Below are 18599 nucleotides of genomic sequence, written 5' to 3' on the forward strand. Positions count from 1 at the left end.
CTTGTTGTTGTTGAGGTTAGTCACATCATTTCTCAATTTGCAGTGAATCAGCCAGTCTGATGTGCAGCCAGACATATAAGCCACTTCTTTTGCCCCATCTCTTTCAACCATACAGTTTTTAATTTCCTCATCAATCCATGGAGGCTTAACAGTTCTAACAGTTAGTATCTTAACAGGTGCATGTTTATCAATAATTGGAAGAAGCAATGTCTGCATGCCCCTTATGAAAGACATCAGACCAACAAATATTTTTAACATCATCCACATAAGAGTCACAGCAAAATCTTTTGTACGATCACTAATATACTATTTTAGGTCCAGCTGTTGGAACTTTGGCTTTCCTGGATTTAGCCACTATATTGTGATCACTGCATCCAATGGGTACGGATACAGCTTTAGAACAACGTTCTACAGTAATAGTAAACATGTGATTGATACATGTGGATGATCTTGTTCCTGTAGTGTTTGTGAAAACCCTGGTAGGTTGATTAGTAACCTAAACCAGATTACAGGCACTGGTTACAGTGAAAAGCTTCCTCTTGAGTGGACAGCTTGATGAAAAACCAGCCGATATTCAGGTCCCCAAGAAAGCAGACCTCTCTGTTTACTTCACATATTGTCATGATTAACCACATTTGATATTGAATTAATCTCTTGACCAATCAGGGCCATTCTGCTGTAATACTGTTCTTACTATTTGTTTACAGTTTCATATCCTTTATAATTTGTGTGTTGCTTGTTTCATGCATGTAGTTTGCGAGGTGCCATGATCGAGGCGGACCAGGCTACAGAACGCCCACCCTCTGCACATGAGAAGGATACAGCTGTGCCCGCTGTACTAATCAACCCTGAGGACGCTGCCCCACTGGCACGAGGTAAGTCTCTGCCACACGCACCATCTCATACCCTCAACCATACTGTACATCGTTACCCACTCCACAGCTTGAACAGTTGTGTTTTTGGCTTCACAAAAATGCACTACCTTTCAAAAGTTTGGGGTCACTTGAAATGTCCTTGTTTTTGAAAGAAAAGCATATTTTTCATCCATTAAAATGACATCAAATTGATCAGAGATACAGTGTAGACATTGTTAATGTTGTAAATTACTATTGTAGCTGGAAATGCCTGATTTTCTATGGAATATCTATATATTCCATAGAAAAGGTCTGTTTCTCTCTCTGATATGCAAAGTTTGAGGAGGCGAGGAAGTGGGTGGAGACTGAGTTGTTGATCTCTAAGAATATGGACGTTAACCTGTTTGAGAGCACCATCCGGATTGTGGGAGTCATGCTGAGCACCTACCACCTGGCTGGGGATGAGATGTTCCTGGAGAAGGCTGTGAGTGACATGGGAAGGAAGGCTAGGACAGATTGTCACAGGGCTACTAGACAAGAGTAAGGTCTTTACTTCTGACAATACCTCCGTCTCTTGTTTCACACTTTAATTCCCCTGTTCACTGTTTCTCATGGCTGACATTATTATCAAAGCAGGATAAATGCTCTTCTCTTCCCTTTAAGAATGAATAAGTCAGACAAGTACCTAATTCAATTAGCTAATTTAGTAATGACTGTTGATGGTGATTGATACATATTTTCTGGTCTTTTCTTCCCTTCTGCTCCTGTAGAAAGATATTGGGTTGAGGTTGATCCCTGCCTTCAAAACCCCCTCCAAGATCCCCTTCTCTGATGTGAACATTGGGAAGGGCACGGCCCACACACCTCGCTGGATGTCCGACAGCACCCTGGCCGAGGTCACCAGTGTCCAGCTGGAGTTCAGAGAGCTCAGGCGTCTTACCCACGACCCTCAGTGCCAGGTGAGGCCAGAGAGAGGTGCTCTGTGCCTCCTGTGGGTCATGTTGTGTTTTCTGGGTGTAGGCTACGTCTGTCAACAATTCAAGTCAACTATGAAGACTATGAATATTGTGTTTTTTGACAGACAATGATCTCCATTATCTGTCAACGGATGACCCCCATTGAAAAACCAACGTTGGTTCAATCTGTAATTTCTGGACACAAAATATCTGTCTGACCGCAATGATTGAAGTTAGAGGAGTTTAACTCATTATTGCATAGGTTTGAACTTGAGAATAAGTTTTCCTTTGCAAAATGTTTTTCTACTGTGTGCTCTAATAATAAAGTCTTTATCAACCTGCCTATGCCTCCCTAGGAGGTGGTGAATGAGGTGATGAGGCTGATCCATAAGCTGCCAGGGAAACATGACGGCCTGGTGACAATGTTCATCAACACCAACAGCGGCTTGTTCAGCCACAAAGCAGAGTTCACCCTGGGGGCCTGGGCAGACAGCTACTACGAGTACCTGCTCAAACAGTGGATACAGAGAGGCAAGACTGAACCAGAGTTAGCACCTTTCTATTCTGTTTGCAAATTCCTGGATATCCTGGTTGGAGGATTCCAGATTTCTTGCTTATTCCCTTGATTTCTTAAACCTGGGAGTTAAAGAAATGTTGCATTCTACTGTATATTTGGTTCAATCAGATCACATTCGCGTTGAGGAGACTTGTCTTGCAGCATTACAGATAAACTAATAGAGATGTATGGGTGTGTTATGCTCAGTCTGTTGGAGGACTACCTAGAGACAGTGGAGGGGGTAAAGAAGCACCTCCCGAGAACCACGGGCCCCAGCAAGCTGACCACAACCGCTTCAACACTAAAATGGTGAGTGAGAGACTATATCAGGGGTGTCAAACGCTTCAACAAAGAGTTCTTCAACAGTGGTGGGAAAAGTACATAATTGTCGTACTTGAGTAAAAGTAAAGATACCTTAAAAAAAGTGAAAGTCTCCCAGTAAAATACTACTCGAGTAAAAGTATTTGTTTTTATATATATACTTAAGTATCAAAAGTAAATCTAATAAATCAAAGTATTTTAAAAAGTATAAATCATTTAAAATTCCTTATATTAAGCAAACCAGACGGCCAAATGTAATTTTTTATGTACCAATAGCCAGGGGCACACCTCAACACCATTTACAAACTAAGTGTGTTTAGTGAGTCTCCTAGATCAAAGGCATAACCAGGGATGTTCCCTTCATAAGTGTGAATTTGACCATTTTATTTTACCAGGTAAGTTGACTGAAAACACATGGTCATTTACAGCAACGACACGGGAATAATTACAGGGGATGAATGAGCCAATTGTAAACTGGGGATGATTAGGAGACCATGATGGTATGAGGGCCATATTAGGAATTTAGCCAGGACACTGAGGTTAACACCCCTACTCTTACAATTAAGTGCCATGGGAGCTTTAGTGACCACAGAGAGTCAGGACACCCGTTTAACATCCCAACCGAAAGTTGCCTGTAGCACTGAGATGCAGTGCCTTAAACCAATGCCCAAATCACTGCCCTGGGGTATAATTGTTTTATACCAGATGAAAGGGTGGCCCCTACTGGCCCTCCAACACCCCTTCCAGCAGCATCTGGTCTCTCATCCAGGGACCAGCCCTACTTAGCTTCAGAAGCAAGCCAGCAGTGGGAGACAGGGTGGTATGCTGCTGGTTCTGGTTGTCTGTCCTCCTGATAAGCATTTGTATTTATTAAGGATCCTCATTAGCTGCTTCCAAGGCATAAGCTACTCTTCCTGGGGGTCCAGCAACATTAAGACAATTCAATGCAACTTAAAATATTACATGACATTACATTTCATAACACTTTTCACAAGACTGTCAATGTGTATTGTTGATTTTTAAATGGCACCCTATTGCTTAAAAGTAATGCACTATATAGACAATAGGGTGCAATTTCAGAGACCCTATGTGTGTTTGCATGTCTTTTCTCATGCAGCCTGCAGACAGACACAACTTTCTGAGACCAGAAATAGTGGAGAGTCTGTTCTACCTGTACAGATTCACTCAGGAAACTAAATACAGAGACTGGGACTGGGACATTCTAGAGAGCTTCAACAGATACACCAGGGTGAGTCCAATGTCTTACGCCAGATAGCACAACAGTTCTCTCTGGACTGATCTGTCTGATAACTTGCAAACTTTTATTGGATAGATCAAAAGTCATTTGGCAACAATATGCTGCATAACATTAGAAAATGTTACTAAAGTGACTTTGTCTAACAAACCCCCTGACAGTCAGAATTTATCTTAACAAAACTATAAACCTGTAGGCAATTTTTACGTTTTCTTAACTACCAAATTCTACATCAAGCTAAGGAGTTTTGTGGTTGAGGAAGCAGTATTTATTAAGTATGAAATAATAGCTAGCTTGGTCTCACTGGCTGAATTAAGAAGCCAAATGAGCTAAATTATGAGAACAGTCCCATAATTTTGTGCAGGTCAACTTTATTAGCATGCTGGCTAACTAGCTACCGTAAGGGCCATTTAAACAAGCTAGCACATTTATGTCAGTAAGCTGTGTTCTGCTAAATACAACAAGTTTGATCAACTGACAGACTGGTGCATGGTTTCAGATAGTCATTGAATCTGCCAGCTGGTTCATAGCGTGTCAATGCGAGAATGCAGTCATTTCTAAAACCCAGATCCTACTTTCATGCGGATGCAGAGGAATCTTTATTGTTAAAGATTAGCGCTACGATTTGCATGATAGATGGCTCATGGCAATGCAGTCTCGTTAGAATGACGCCATCTGTCGGAAGACAATAGGGTGAGCCTACTTGAAATTCTCAATCAACATAATCATCTGAGCTGTGATACCAATGCCGCCTTCTCAAGGGATCCTGCATGACTCACTGTGGGGTTGTTCCATGTCATTTCAGCAAGCCATGACACCCACCATTTCAGATTGTTCTGAAATAATTTACAGTGCCTTGCGAAAGTATTCGGCCCCCTTGAACTTTGCAACCTTTTGCCACATTTCAGGCTTCAAACATAAAGATATAAAACTGTATTTTTTTGTGAAGAATCAACAACAAGTGGGGCACAATCATGAAGTGGAACGACATTGGATTGGATATTTCAAACTTTTTTAACAAATCAAAAACTGAAAAATTGGGCGTGCAAAATTATTCAGCCCCCTTAAGTTAATACTTTGTAGCGCCACCTTTTGCTGCGATTACAGCTGTAAGTCGCTTGGGGTATGTCTCTATCAGTTTTGCACATCGAGAGACTGAAATTTTTTCCCATTCCTCCTTGCAAAACAGCTTGAGCTCAGTGAGGTTGGATGGAGAGCATTTGTGAACAGCAGTTTTCAGTTCTTTCCACAGATTCTCGATTGGATTCAGGTCTGGACTTTGACTTGGCCATTCTAACACCTGGATATGTTTATTTTTGAACCATTCCATTGTAGATTTTGCTTTATGTTTTGGATCATTGTCTTGTTGGAAGACAAATCTCCGTCCCAGTCTCAGGTCTTTTGCAGACTCCATCAGGTTTTCTTCCAGAATGGTCCTGTATTTGGCTCCATCCATCTTCCCATCAATTTTAACCATCTTCCCTGTCCCTGCTGAAGAAAAGCAGGCCCAAACCATGATGCTGCCACCACCATGTTTGACAGTGGGGATGGTGTGTTCAGCTGTGTTGCTTTTACGCCAAACATAACGTTTTGCATTGTTGCCAAAAAGTTCAATTTTGGTTTCATCTGACCAGAGCACCTTCTTCCACATGTTTGGTGTGTCTCCCAGGTGGCTTGTGGCAAACTTTAAACCACACTTTTTATGGATATCTTTAAGAAATGGCTTTCTTCTTGCCACTCTTCCATAAAGGCCAGATTTGTGCAATATACAACTGATTGTTGTCCTATGGACAGAGTCTCCCACCTCAGCTGTAGATCTCTGCAGTTCATCCAGAGTGATCATGGGCCTCTTGGCTGCATCTCTGATCAGTCTTCTCCTTGTATGAGCTGAAAGTTTAGAGGGACGGCCAGGTCTTGGTAGATTTGCAGTGGTCTGATACTCCTTCCATTTCAATATTATCGCTTGCACAGTGCTCCTTGGGATGTTTAAAGCTTGGGAAATCTTTTTGTATCCAAATCCGGCTTTAAACTTCTTCACAACAGTATCTCGGACCTGCCTGGTGTGTTCCTTGTTCTTCATGATGCTCTCTGCGCTTTTAACGGACCTCTGAGACTATCACAGTGCAGGTGCATTTATACGGAGACTTGATTACACACAGGTGGATTGTATTTATCATCATTAGTCATTTAGGTCAACATTGGATCATTCAGAGATCCTCACTGAACTTCTGGAGAGAGTTTGCTGCACTGAAAGTAAAGGGGCTGAATAATTTTGCACGGCCAATTTTTCAGTTTTTGATTTGTTAAAAAAGTTTGAAATATCCAATAAATGTCGTTCCACTTCATGATTGTGTCCCACTTGTTGTTGATTCTTCACAAAAAAATACAGTTTTATATCTTTATGTTTCAAGCCTGAAATGTGGCAAAAGGTCGCAAAGTTCAAGGGGGCCGAATACTTTCGCAAGGCACTGTATGTAAAAAAAGCCACCCCACTCCTATCCCACCCTAAAAACGAGTATACAGTCTCCGTTCTCTATGTCTGACAAGTAGTATGGAGCTGTGGCTCTGAGTATTTTTCTTTCTTCATCCTATCTAAAGTATTCTCTGTTTTTTTCCCCGTTAGTCATTAAGGTTAGATTTATATCCGATCCTACATCCTGATATTACCAAGTTCTGAATGCTGCTGTTCCTACTTAGGTGATTTTTTTTTAAGAACGTCTCAATATTAAAGGTAATAGTTCACACAAATTACAGAAAGACAGATTGGTTTCCTTACCCTGTGAGCAGTTTATGGACAAGGTATGAGGGCAACCCATGCTTTGGTTTTGTTTATCTGGACCAACATGCTAATATAGGTACCATTGACCTGCATGGGATTTGTGCCACAAATGCTAGAAACAGTAGACACCAAAACCAACGCATGGATTGCTGTCATGCCTTATCCTTAGACTGCTTACAGGATAAACAATCAAATATGTATTTTTGTAATTTGGGTGGACTATCCATTTAAAGAAAAAATCACCTGGAACAGCATTATCTAGTGGTCTGAACCTGGTAATATCAGGAGGTAGGATGGGACATAAACTTAACAACTTAATTAATTAACAACTTAATAATTAATTTAGCTGAACAGGGTAAAAATAATACTTAAAGCTGCAGCTTCATAATACTTGTCAGACATAGAGAACTGACACTATATACTAGTTTTCGGGGTGGGTATGTGGCTTTTGACCATTTTTTTGGTTTCATCCTGTCTAACTCATTTGTTAGAAAAACTTTTCTTCAAGTGCAGTCGCAAAAACCATCAAGGGTTATGATGAAACTGGCTCTCATGAGGACTGCCACAGGAAAGGAAGAACCAGAGTTACCTCTGCTGCAGAGGATAAGTTTGCATGTGGCAGGGTCTACAGTCAATCACGGACTACAGGAAGAAAGCCAGCCCAGTCACGGACCAGGATGTCTTGCTCCCAGGCAGACTAAATAACTTTTTTGCCCGCTTTGAGGACAATACAGTGCCACTGACACGGCCTGCAACGAAAACATGCGGTCTCTCCTTCACTGCAGCCGAGGTGAGTAAGACATTTAAACGTGTTAACCCTCGCAAGGCTGCAGGCCCAGATGGCATCCCCAGCCGCGCCCTCAGAGCATGCGCAGACCAGCTGGCCGGTGTGTTTACGGACATATTCAATCAATCCCTATACCAGTCTGCTGTTCCCACATGCTTCAAGAGGGCCACCATTGTTCCTGTTCCCAAGAAAGCTAAGGTAACTGAGCTAAATGACTACCGCCCCGTAGCACTCACATCCGTCATCATGAAGTGCTTTGAGAGACTAGTCAAGGACCATATCACCTCCACCCTACCTGACACCCTAGACCCACTCCAATTTGCTTACCGCCCAAATAGGTCCACAGACGATGCAATCTCAACCACACTGCACACTGCCCTAACCCATCTGGACAAGAGGAATACCTATGTGAGAATGCTGTTCATCGACTACAGCTCGGCATTCAACACCATAGTACCCTCCAAGCTCGTCATCAAGCTCGAGACCCTGGGTCTCGACCCCGCCCTGTGCAACTGGGTACTGGACTTCCTGACGGGCCGCCCCCAGGTGGTGAGGGTAGGCAACAACATCTCCTCCCCGCTGATCCTCAACACTGGGGCCCCACAAGGTTGCGTTCTGAGCCCTCTCCTGTACTCCCTGTTCACCCACGACTGCGTGGCCACGCACGCCTCCAACTCAATCATCAAGTTTGCGGACGACACAACAGTGGTAGGCTTGATTACCAACAACGATGAGACGGCCTACAGGGAGGAGGTGAGGGCCCTCGGAGTGTGGTGTCAGGAAAACAACCTCACACTCAACGTCAACAAAACTAAGGAGATGATTGTGGACTTCAGGAAACAGCAGAGGGATCACCCCCCTATCCACATCGATGGAACAGTAGTGGAGAGGGTAGCAAGTTTTAAGTTCCTCGGCATACACATCACAGACAAACTGAATTGGTCCACTCACACAGACAGCATCGTGAAGAAGGCGCAGCAGCGCCTCTTCAACCTCAGGAGGCTGAAGAAATTCGGCTTGTCACCAAAAGCACTCACAAACTTCTACATATGCACAATCGAGAGCATCCTGGCGGGCTGTATCACCGCCTGGTATGGCAACTGCACCGCCCTCAACCGTAAGGCTCTCCAGAGGGTAGTGAGGTCTGCACAACGCATCACCGGGGGCAAACTACCTGCCCTCCAGGACACCTACACCACCCGATGTCACAGGAAGGCCATAAAGATCATCAAGGACATCAACCACCCGAGCCACTGCCTGTTCACCCCGCTATCATCCAGAAGGCGAGGTCAGTACAGGTGCATCAAAGCTGGGATCGAGAGACTGAAAAACAGCTTCTATCTCAAGGCCATCAGACTGTTAAACAGCCACCACTAACACTGAGTGGCTGCTGCCAACACACTGACACTGACTCAACTCCAGCCACTTTAATAATGGGAATTGATGGGAAATGATGTAAATATATCACTAGCCACTTTAAACAATGCTACCTTATATAAATGTTACTTACCCTACATTATTCATCTCATATGCATACGTATATACTGTACTCTATATCATCGACGGTATCCTTATGTAATACATGTATCACTAGCCACTTTATACTATACTATGCCACTTTGTTTACATACTCATCTCATTTGTACATACTGTACCCGATACCATCTACTGTATCTTGCCTATGCTGCTCTGTACCATCACTCATTCATATATCCTTATGTACATATTCTTTATCCCCTTACACTGTGTACAAGACAGTAGTTTTGGAATTGTTAGTTAGATTACTTGTTATTACTGCATTGTCGGAACTAGAAGCACAAGCATTTCGCTACACTCGCATTAACATCTGCTAACCATGTGTATGTGACAAATAAAATTTGATTTGATTTGATTTGATCCCAAATAAATGATTCACAGAGTTCAAGTAACAGACACATCTCAACATCAACTGCTCAGAGGAGACTGTGTGAATCAGGCCTTCATGGACCAATTGCTGCAAAGAAACTAGTACTAAAGGAAACCAAGAAGAAGAAGAGAATTGCTTGGGCCAAGAAACACGAGCAATGGACATTAGACCAGTGAAAATCTGTCCTTTGCTCTGATGAGTCCAAATTTGAGATTTTTAGTTCCAACTGCCGTGTCTTTGTGAGACGCAGACCAGGTTTGGTTCCCACCATGAAGGAGCATGGAGGAGGTGATGTGATGGTGTGGGGGTGCTTTGCTGCTGACACTGTCAGTGATTTATTTAGAATTCAAGGCACACTTAACCAGCATGGCTACCACAGCATTCTGAAGTAATACGCCATCCCATCTGGTTTGCGCTTAGTTGGACTATAATTAGTTTTTCAACAGGACACCACCAGGCTGTGTAAGGGCTATTTGACCAAGGAGGAGAGTGATGGAGTGCTGCATCAGGTGACCTGGCCTCCACAATCACCTGACCTCAACCGAATTGAGATGGTTTGGGATGAGTTGGGTCACAGAGTGAAGGAAAAACAGCCGACAAGTGCTCAGTATATGTGGGAACTCCTTCAAGACAGCTGGAAAAGCATTCCAGGTGAAGCTGGTTGAGAGAATGCCAAGAGTGTGTAAAGCTGTCATCAAGGCAAAGGGTGGTTAGTTTTAAGAATAACTTTTTTGGTTACTACATGATTCCATATGTGTTATTTCATAGTTTTGATGTCTTCGCTATTATTCTACAATGTAAAAAATAATAACCTGGAGCTGCTCAGCCTGGACAAGTATGTGTTCAGGCCCACCCATTACCCATCTGGCAATCTCCTCCGGTCTGAGACATGAAGTGATGTCATAGAGGAGTGACTTACCACCAAGATCCTGGTTTTAACCTCCTTTCTAGTGTTTAGAAGCCAAACGGCTGCCTTCTTCTCAAGGCACAGTCAAAGACTCAATAGGCTTTCAAGTGGAGAAGTTTGGGTTTATCCTGGGATCGGGGCGATGCCATAGAGCTGGTCTCTGTTGTACTAAGGATTTTTATTTGAGAACATGGGTGGCTTTCTTTTCAGTTCAAAAGAAACAAGACGACAGGTCTACGAAATTAACTTAAAATATACTACATGTAGGTTTATTGCAGAGGTGGGATGACTAGGAGAGAAATTAGACTAAGCCTCCCCAGGTACCTGTTTGATTATTTTCTAACACAGACAGTAATATCATCCTCTCCCTTCCCGTCCCTGGCGGGCTGACAAAGAATATTAAATATGGTGGAAATACCTCAAGTTGGTCATGGTTTTGCACAGATTGTTCCTGTACATTTATGTTCAAGCATGAGTCGCCTTGAAGAAGTGAATACTGAATACATCGGTTGGCATGTTGAGAGCCTATAATGGTAGAGGGAACGCTCCTATCTCAAGGCTCTTTCACTAGTCCCTCTCCTTGATAGGCATTACTGTCACGTTTTGACCTTAGTTCCTTTGTTTTTGTCTGTGTTTTAGTATGGTCAGGGCGTGAGTTGGGGTGGGCAGTCTATGTTTGTTTTTCTATGTTGGTTTTTGAGTTGGGCCTAATATGGTTCTCAATCAGAGGCAGCTGTCAATTGTTGTCCCTGATTGAGAATCATACTTAGCCTGGGTTTCACTTTTGGTTTGTGGATGTTTGTTTTCCGTGTGAGTGTTTGGTCCACACGGTACTGTTTCGGTTTTCGTTCGTTCACTTTATTGTTTTGTATTTCAGTGTTCAGTTCGTTTCATTAAATATTACATTATGAAAACTTACCACGCTGCGCATTGGTCCGATCCTTCTTCCACCTCTGAATGCCGTTACAATTACCACAGAAATAGAATGAGTAGAATGGTCTCCATTCAAATCAATGATGCCGTAATGCCGTACAGTTTTGTGTGAGCACTTATGAGAAGTCTAACTGTCCCGTATCATGGGATTGTATGAAGGGTAATTGAGAGTGTAATGTCTTCTAGGCAATGAAGTAATGGTCAGTTTGGATAATGTGATTTATCCAATGCAGATATAATTTGTGTAGCTAAATAACTCAATATTGTTATGTGATGAGAATTGAATCCATATTTTATTTGGGCCAATATGTCTGAATCCGTCTCATCATGAGGGAGTTCAAGTTTATGCAATCGACCTGTAGGCTCGTCTCTCATGACTGAACTGTGAGATTTGGGTTCCGAGATGAATCAACACGCCACTGCCTAATTAAAGTGATGTGCTGCCACACAGCATTCTCATGTTTTAGATGTTTCGCTTCTTGTTGCTTGAATTAAATCTACAAACCCAGACTCCTCATCAGTCAGAAGTATTATCAGAATTAGGCTAATGAACTACCAGAATGACTATAGACCAGTCAGTCCCTATGAGAAGGGTACTTGTTTTCTTGAGGTGTGGGTGAGAATGGTTAATGTTTTCCTTACAAGTTTAGGTTTTATTAGTGCCTTCAGAAAGTATTCTTGACTTATTCTACATTACAGTCTGAATTCTCACCCATCCACACACAATACCCCATAATAACAAAGTGAAAACATGTTTTATAATTTTTTTTCACATTTATTGTGTTTGAAATACAGAAATATCAAATGTACGTAAGTTCACACCCCTGAGTCAATACTTTTTAGAAGCTCCTTTGGCAGCGATTAGAGCTTCATATCTTTCTGGGTCAGTCTTGAAGAGCTTTCCACACCTGGATTGTGCAACATTTGCCCATTATTAAGTTATGAAAATTATTCAAGCTCTGTCAAATTGGTTGGTGATCATTGCTAGACAACAATTTTCAGTTCTTGCCATAGATGTTCAAGTAGATTTAAGTCAATACTATAACTCGGCCACTTAGGGACATTCACTGTCTTCTTGGTAAGCAACTCCAGTGCAGATTTGGCCTTGTGTTATAGGTTATTGACCTACTGAAAGGTGAATTCATCACCCTGTGTCTGTTGGAAAGCAGACTGAACCAGGATTTTGCCTGAGCTTAGCTCCATTCTTTTTATTTTTTTTTATCCTGCAACACTCCTCAGGCCTTAACAATTACAAGCATACACATAACATGATGAAGCCACCACTATGCATACAAATATGGAGAGTGGTACTCAGTAATGTGTTGTATTGGATTTGCTGCAAACATAGCACTTTGTATTCAGGACAAATTTTATTTTGCAGTATTACTTTAGTGCCTTGTTGTAAACAAGATGCATGTTTTTGAATATTTACATTTTGTGCAGGCTTCCTTCTTTTCACTCTGTCAATTAGGTTAGTATTGTGGAGTGACTACAATGTTGGTCCATCCTCAGTTTTTTCCTACCACAGCCATTAAACTCTGTAATTAAAGTCACCATTGGCCTCGTGGTGAAATCCCTGAGCGGTTTCCTTCCAGAGTTAGGGAGAACTGTATCTTTGTAGTGACTGGGTATATTGATACACCATCTAAAGTGTAATTAATAACTTCACCATGCTCAACGGGATATTCAATGTCTGTTGTTTGTTTTTTATCTAGCAGTAGATGCCCTTCTTTGCGAGGCATTGGAAAACCACTGAAGGACTTTACAGATATGTGTGGGATGTAGAGATGAGGTAGTCATTCATTTTATTTCTATATTTTTTATAAAAAAGTCTTGCACTATTATTGCACACTATTATCCATGCAACTTATGTGACTTGTTAAGCACATTTCTACTCCTGAGCTTATTTAGGCTTGCCATAATAAAGTGGTTGAATACTTATTGACTCAAGACATTTCAGCTTTACATTTTTTATTCATTTGTAAAATGTCAAAAAACATAATTCCACTTTGACAATATGGGTTATTGTGTATAGGCCAGTGACAAAAAACATTAAATGTAATCTATTTTAAATTCAGGTTGTAACAAGAAAATGTGTAAAAGGTAAAGGGGTGTGAATACTTTCTGAAGGCGCTGTACATGGTATACACCGTTCAACAAAACACTTACTTGCAGGTTCCTTCTCGATAATGCAACAACAATAATGAAATAATACACAAATAAAGTTCATGGCTCAGTAGAGTAGAATAAACATTTTAGCATAAGTATAATAGAGGAAGGATGGGAAAAAACAGAACTCAGTAAAAGTGTGTCTAAAAACAAACAATACCTCACAGTGATGGAGTGCAAGGATCTGAACTAAATGGTGTGGGATGATGACATGCAGGTGTGTGAAGAGGTGATTAGAATTCAGGTGATTGGGCTCTGGAGAGTGAGCTGGAAAGTGGGTTTGCGTTCCGGGGATCTAAGTGTTTGGGAGTGTGAGTTGGACGCAGACGTTACAAAGTGTTTTAAATTGTGAACAGTTCGTGGCTGGGGTGTGTGGGGTCCTTGGTGATGCTGCCAGACTTCCTCAGCCACCTTTTCATGTAGATGTCCTGGATGGGTGGGAACATAGTTAGTTAGGCATACAATACACCCAATCATGAAATGGTTGTTTCCCCCAATTGTATGCTGTGCCTGCTGAAGCGATGTTAAGTCATTAGTTATTTATGTAGAGCACTTTGGCCAGGGAGATGTCTCCTTGTAGCTCCCTATTTTGGGGATTCAAGTAAAATATTGAGTGGGATTATGTGTAAATATTTTGTGGGCATTGTTTTTAAATTGTCTACTGAATGTTGTGATTGTGCTCCCCTACTGATGTGTTAAGCAACGGTGTCACTTCTGCTTCTTTGTGCTTCTCCCAGTATGCAATATGTAAACCGTGAGGTGGAGAGATGGTGTGTGTTCCAAATGGCACCCTATTCTCTATATGGTGCACTACATTACCAGAGCCCTGGTCAAAAGTAGTGCACTATATAGGAAATAGGTTTCTATTTCAGATGCACACATAGTTTGCCCTGAAGTCACACTAGTTGTCTGACATTAATTGCTCAATTTAATTGGCCTAAGACATGGCTCATATTGTGCTTCTGTTTGTGTTTAACTATAATTATTCTAGTTGATCAACTGCTGTATATTTCAAAATACATAATTTAGCCAAGCACAACCTAAAATATCTAGCTACAGAAGGCTATATTGCATCGGCTTCTCTTTCATACTCCAGGCAGACATTGTCCTTAAAGGGACACTTCAGGATTTTAAGGATTTGATAAAGGAGGCCCTTTATCTACTTTCCCAAAGTCAGATGAACTCGTGGATACCATTTTTATGTCTCTGTGCCCAGTAAGAAGGAAGTTTGAGGTAGTTTCGTGAGCCAAAGCTAACTAGCGTTAGCATAGTAACTGGAGGTGTATGGTATCTCACTGCGCTAACGCTAGTTAGCAATTATGCTAGTGCTAGTTAGCAACTTCCTTCAAACTGCACGCCGAGACATGAAAATGGTATCCATGAGTTATTCTGAGTGATGAAGTACATAAAGGGCCTCATTGCCAAAGTCTTGAAGTATCCCTTTAAACACTGCACTAGGATCTGATTTTTCTGTGCCCCAATCCTGACCTCAACCATCAGGACTTGAACAGGCAGACCTGGCCCTGCACCAGTGCTTGGCAGCATCCTCCTCCATCATCCACTGCACAGCTTACCTTCCCTACCACCTTTGTGGTGTGTTGGGAGTTTTTCTAGTGTCTCTCTAATGTTGTGCCTTCCAAGCCATAGTGACTAGCGAGTGGCAGCTTCCTCAGATAAGCACTCAGTGTGCTGTTCCTATAATTGCTTCTCTCAGCTTTGGCCCCAGCCGGGCTCTAAACTCAAATATTCATGATCGCCATGTGTGCTTAGTTGGTGTGAGGTTTAAAGATTGGAGGGGATTAAAAGGAACAGAGTCATTTGTCACCACGGCAAATACTTCATTACGCTATTCAGAAAGTTTCAGAAAGGTCCTTTTATATTTAACACATAATCATTTTTCCTTTTGATTCTGCTACATGACCATAATGAAAAGTGTCCAAAGATTGAATTAAGATCCGCCAATATTTTATTGGAATGGAAATTAAATATAAACATTTTAAGAAATGATTCACAATTAGGTAATAGCCCTCTCACTGAAGTGATGTGTGTTTTAAAAGTAATCCATTCAATACTGATTTATAGATTGATAACATGCTCTTCCATGTAGTAATCTGTTTGCGGAGATTGCAAATGTGACCGTTGCATCCAAGACCAATTGATTGAGCTGTTTAAGGAGTAGCGTCATTAGAGAAGGGTCCAACAGAAATATGGGGATAAGTATGTGTCCAAAAAAATAAAATATATCCTGAGCTTTCTTATATCTCCTAGATATAGGACAGACACGTCAAAACCTTATTCCTTATGATTTAATGTTTGACTGTATTTTTTGCCATTTATGAATCTGTTATTTAATGTGTTTCTATGGGCTATAGTATACTAAACAAAAATATAAATGCAACATGCAACAATTTCAAAGATTTTACTCTGTTACATTTCATATAAGGAAGTCAGTCAATTGTAATAAATTAATTATGTCACGTCTGCTCCCCCTCCCTGGCGCTCGAGGTCGCCAGGCTGCTCATCCCTGCACAAACTGTCATTTTTAAATCAGATATTTGGAACAACACAAATAAATAATCATAACATTTAAAACTCTATAAATATAAAAAATACACTGCTCAAACAAATAACACTTAAACAACACAATGTAACTCCAAGTCAATCACACTTCTGTGAAATTAAACTGTCCACTTAGGAAGCAACACTGATTGACAATAAATTGCACATGCTGTTGTGCAAATGGAATAGACAACAGGTGGAAATGATAGGCAATTAGCAAGACACCCCCAATAAAGGAGTGGTTCTGCAGGTGATAACCACAGATCACTTCTCAGTTCCTATGCTTCCTGGCTGATGTTTTGGTCACTTTTGAATGCTGGCGGTGCTTTCACTCTAGTGGTAGCATGAGACGGAGTCTACAACCCACACAAGTGGCTCAGGTTGTGCAGCTCATCCAGGATGGCACATCAATGCAAGCTGTGGCAAGAAGGTTTGCTGTGTCTGTCAGCGTAGTGTCCAGAGCATGGAGGCGCTACCAGGAGACAGGCCAGTACATCAGGAGACGTGGAGGAGGCCGTAGGAGGAAAACAACCCAGCAGCAGGACCGCTACCTCCGCCCTTGTTCAAGGAGGAGCAGGAGGAGCACTGCCAGAGCCCTGCAAAATGACCTCCAGCAGGCCACAAATGTGCATGTGTCTGCTCAAACGGTCAGAAACAGACTCCATGAGGGTGGTATGAGGGCCCGACGTCCACAGGTGGGGGTTATGCTTACAGCCCAACACCGTGCAGGACGTTTGGCATTTGCCAGAGAACACCAAGATTGGCAAATTCGCCACTGGCGCCCTGTGCTCTTCACAGATGAAAGCAGGTTCACACTGAGCACATGTGACAGACGTGACAGAGTCTGGAGACGCCGTGGAGAACGTTCTGCTGCCTGCAACATCCTCCAGCATGACCGGTTTGGCGGTGGGTCAGTCATGGTGTGGGGTGGCATTTCTTTGGGGGGCCACACAGCCCTCCATGTGCTCGCCAGAGGTAGCCTGACTGCCATTAGGTACCGAGATGAGATCCTCAGACCCCTTGTGAGACCATATGCTGGTGCGGTTGGCCCTGGGTTCCTCCTAATGCAAGACAATGCTAGACCTCATGTGGCTGGAGTGTGTCAGCAGTTCCTGCAAAAGAGGAAGGCATTGATGCTATGGACTGGCCCGCCCGTTCCCCAGACCTGAATCTGGGGAACACATCTGGGACATCATGTCTCGCTCCATCCACCAACGCCACGTTGCACCACAGACTGTCCAGGAGCATACCCAGGCGTTGTAGGGAGGTTATACAGGCACGTGGAGGCCACACACACTACTGAGCCTCATTTTGACTTGTTTTAAGGACATTACATCAAAGTTGGATCTGCCTGTAGTGTGGTTTTCCACTTTAATTTTTAGTGTGACTCCAAATCCAGACCTCCATGGGTTGATAAATTTGATTTCCATTGATAATTTTTGTGTGATTTTGTTGTCAGCACATTCAACTATGTAAAGAAAAAAGTATTTAATAAGAATATTTCATTAATTCAGATCTAGGATGTGTTATTTTAGTGTTCCCTTTATTTTTTTGAGCAGCGTATATACAAAAATAAGACTCATAAATATCAAAAAGAAGTAACAAAGACAGAAACAAATGTGTGTTGATTTGGCACTCGAGCATCAATACATTACCCATCCCCCAACACTGTCAACCAAGTGTCAAGACTAAACCAATTCACCTTGGTGGTGTGCAAACTGGTTTTATATTATTCGCAATGATTTTGCACAAACCAGAAAAAAATGCAACAATATGTATGTGAAACTATATACAGTGCCTTGCGAAAGTATTCGGCCCCCTTGAACTTTGCGACCTTTTGCCACATTTCAGGCTTCAAACATAAAGATATAAAACTGTATTTTTTTTGTGAAGAATCAACAACAAGTGGGACACAATCATGAAGTGGAACGACATTTATTGGATATTTCCAACTTTTTTAACAAATCAAAACCTGAAAAATTGGGCGTGCAAAATTATTCAGCCCCCTTAAGTTAATACTTTGTAGCGCCACCTTTTGCTGCGATTACAGCTGTAAGTCGCTTGGGGTATGTCTCTATCAGTTTTGCACATCGAGAGACTGACATTTTTTCCCATTCCTCCTTGCAAAACAGCTCGAGCTCAGTGAGGTTGGATGGAGAGCATTTGTGAACAGCAGTTTTCAGTTCTTTCCACAGATTCTCGATTGGATTCAGGTCTGGACTTTGACTTGGCCATTCTAACACCTGGATATGTTTATTTTTGAACCATTCCATTGTAGATTTTGCTTTATGTTTTGGATCATTGTCTTGTTGGAAGACAAATCTCCGTCCCAGTCTCAGGTCTTTTGCAGACTCCATCAGGTTTTCTTCCAGAATGGTCCTGTATTTGGCTCCATCCATCTTCCCATCAATTTTAACCATCTTCCCTGTCCCTGCTGAAGAAAAGCAGGCCCAAACCATGATGCTGCCACCACCATGTTTGACAGTGGGGATGGTGTGTTCAGCTGTGTTGCTTTTACGCCAAACATAACGTTTTGCATTGTTGCCAAAAAGTTCAATTTTGGTTTCATCTGACCAGAGCACCTTCTTCCACATGTTTGGTGTGTCTCCCAGGTGGC

At 42.1% G+C, this 18599-nt stretch overlaps 1 protein-coding gene across 1 annotated transcript; it reads left to right on the top strand.

The window, feature by feature from the left end:
- The first annotated feature begins 763 nt into the window (after positions 1–763).
- Positions 764–4178, top strand: LOC110522854 (endoplasmic reticulum mannosyl-oligosaccharide 1,2-alpha-mannosidase-like). The gene is made up of 5 exons (XM_021601319.2): positions 764–875; positions 1192–1338; positions 1625–1813; positions 2167–2675; positions 3805–4178. Exons 2-4 carry the CDS (start codon positions 1243–1245, stop codon positions 2434–2436), a joined length of 555 nt encoding a protein of 184 aa, XP_021456994.2. The 5' UTR covers positions 764–875; positions 1192–1242; the 3' UTR covers positions 2437–2675; positions 3805–4178.
- Positions 4179–18599: the final 14421 nt, after the last annotated feature.

Source organism: Oncorhynchus mykiss, chromosome 5, assembly GCF_013265735.2.
Source record: "Oncorhynchus mykiss isolate Arlee chromosome 5, USDA_OmykA_1.1, whole genome shotgun sequence".
Lineage (NCBI taxonomy): Eukaryota > Metazoa > Chordata > Actinopteri > Salmoniformes > Salmonidae > Oncorhynchus > Oncorhynchus mykiss.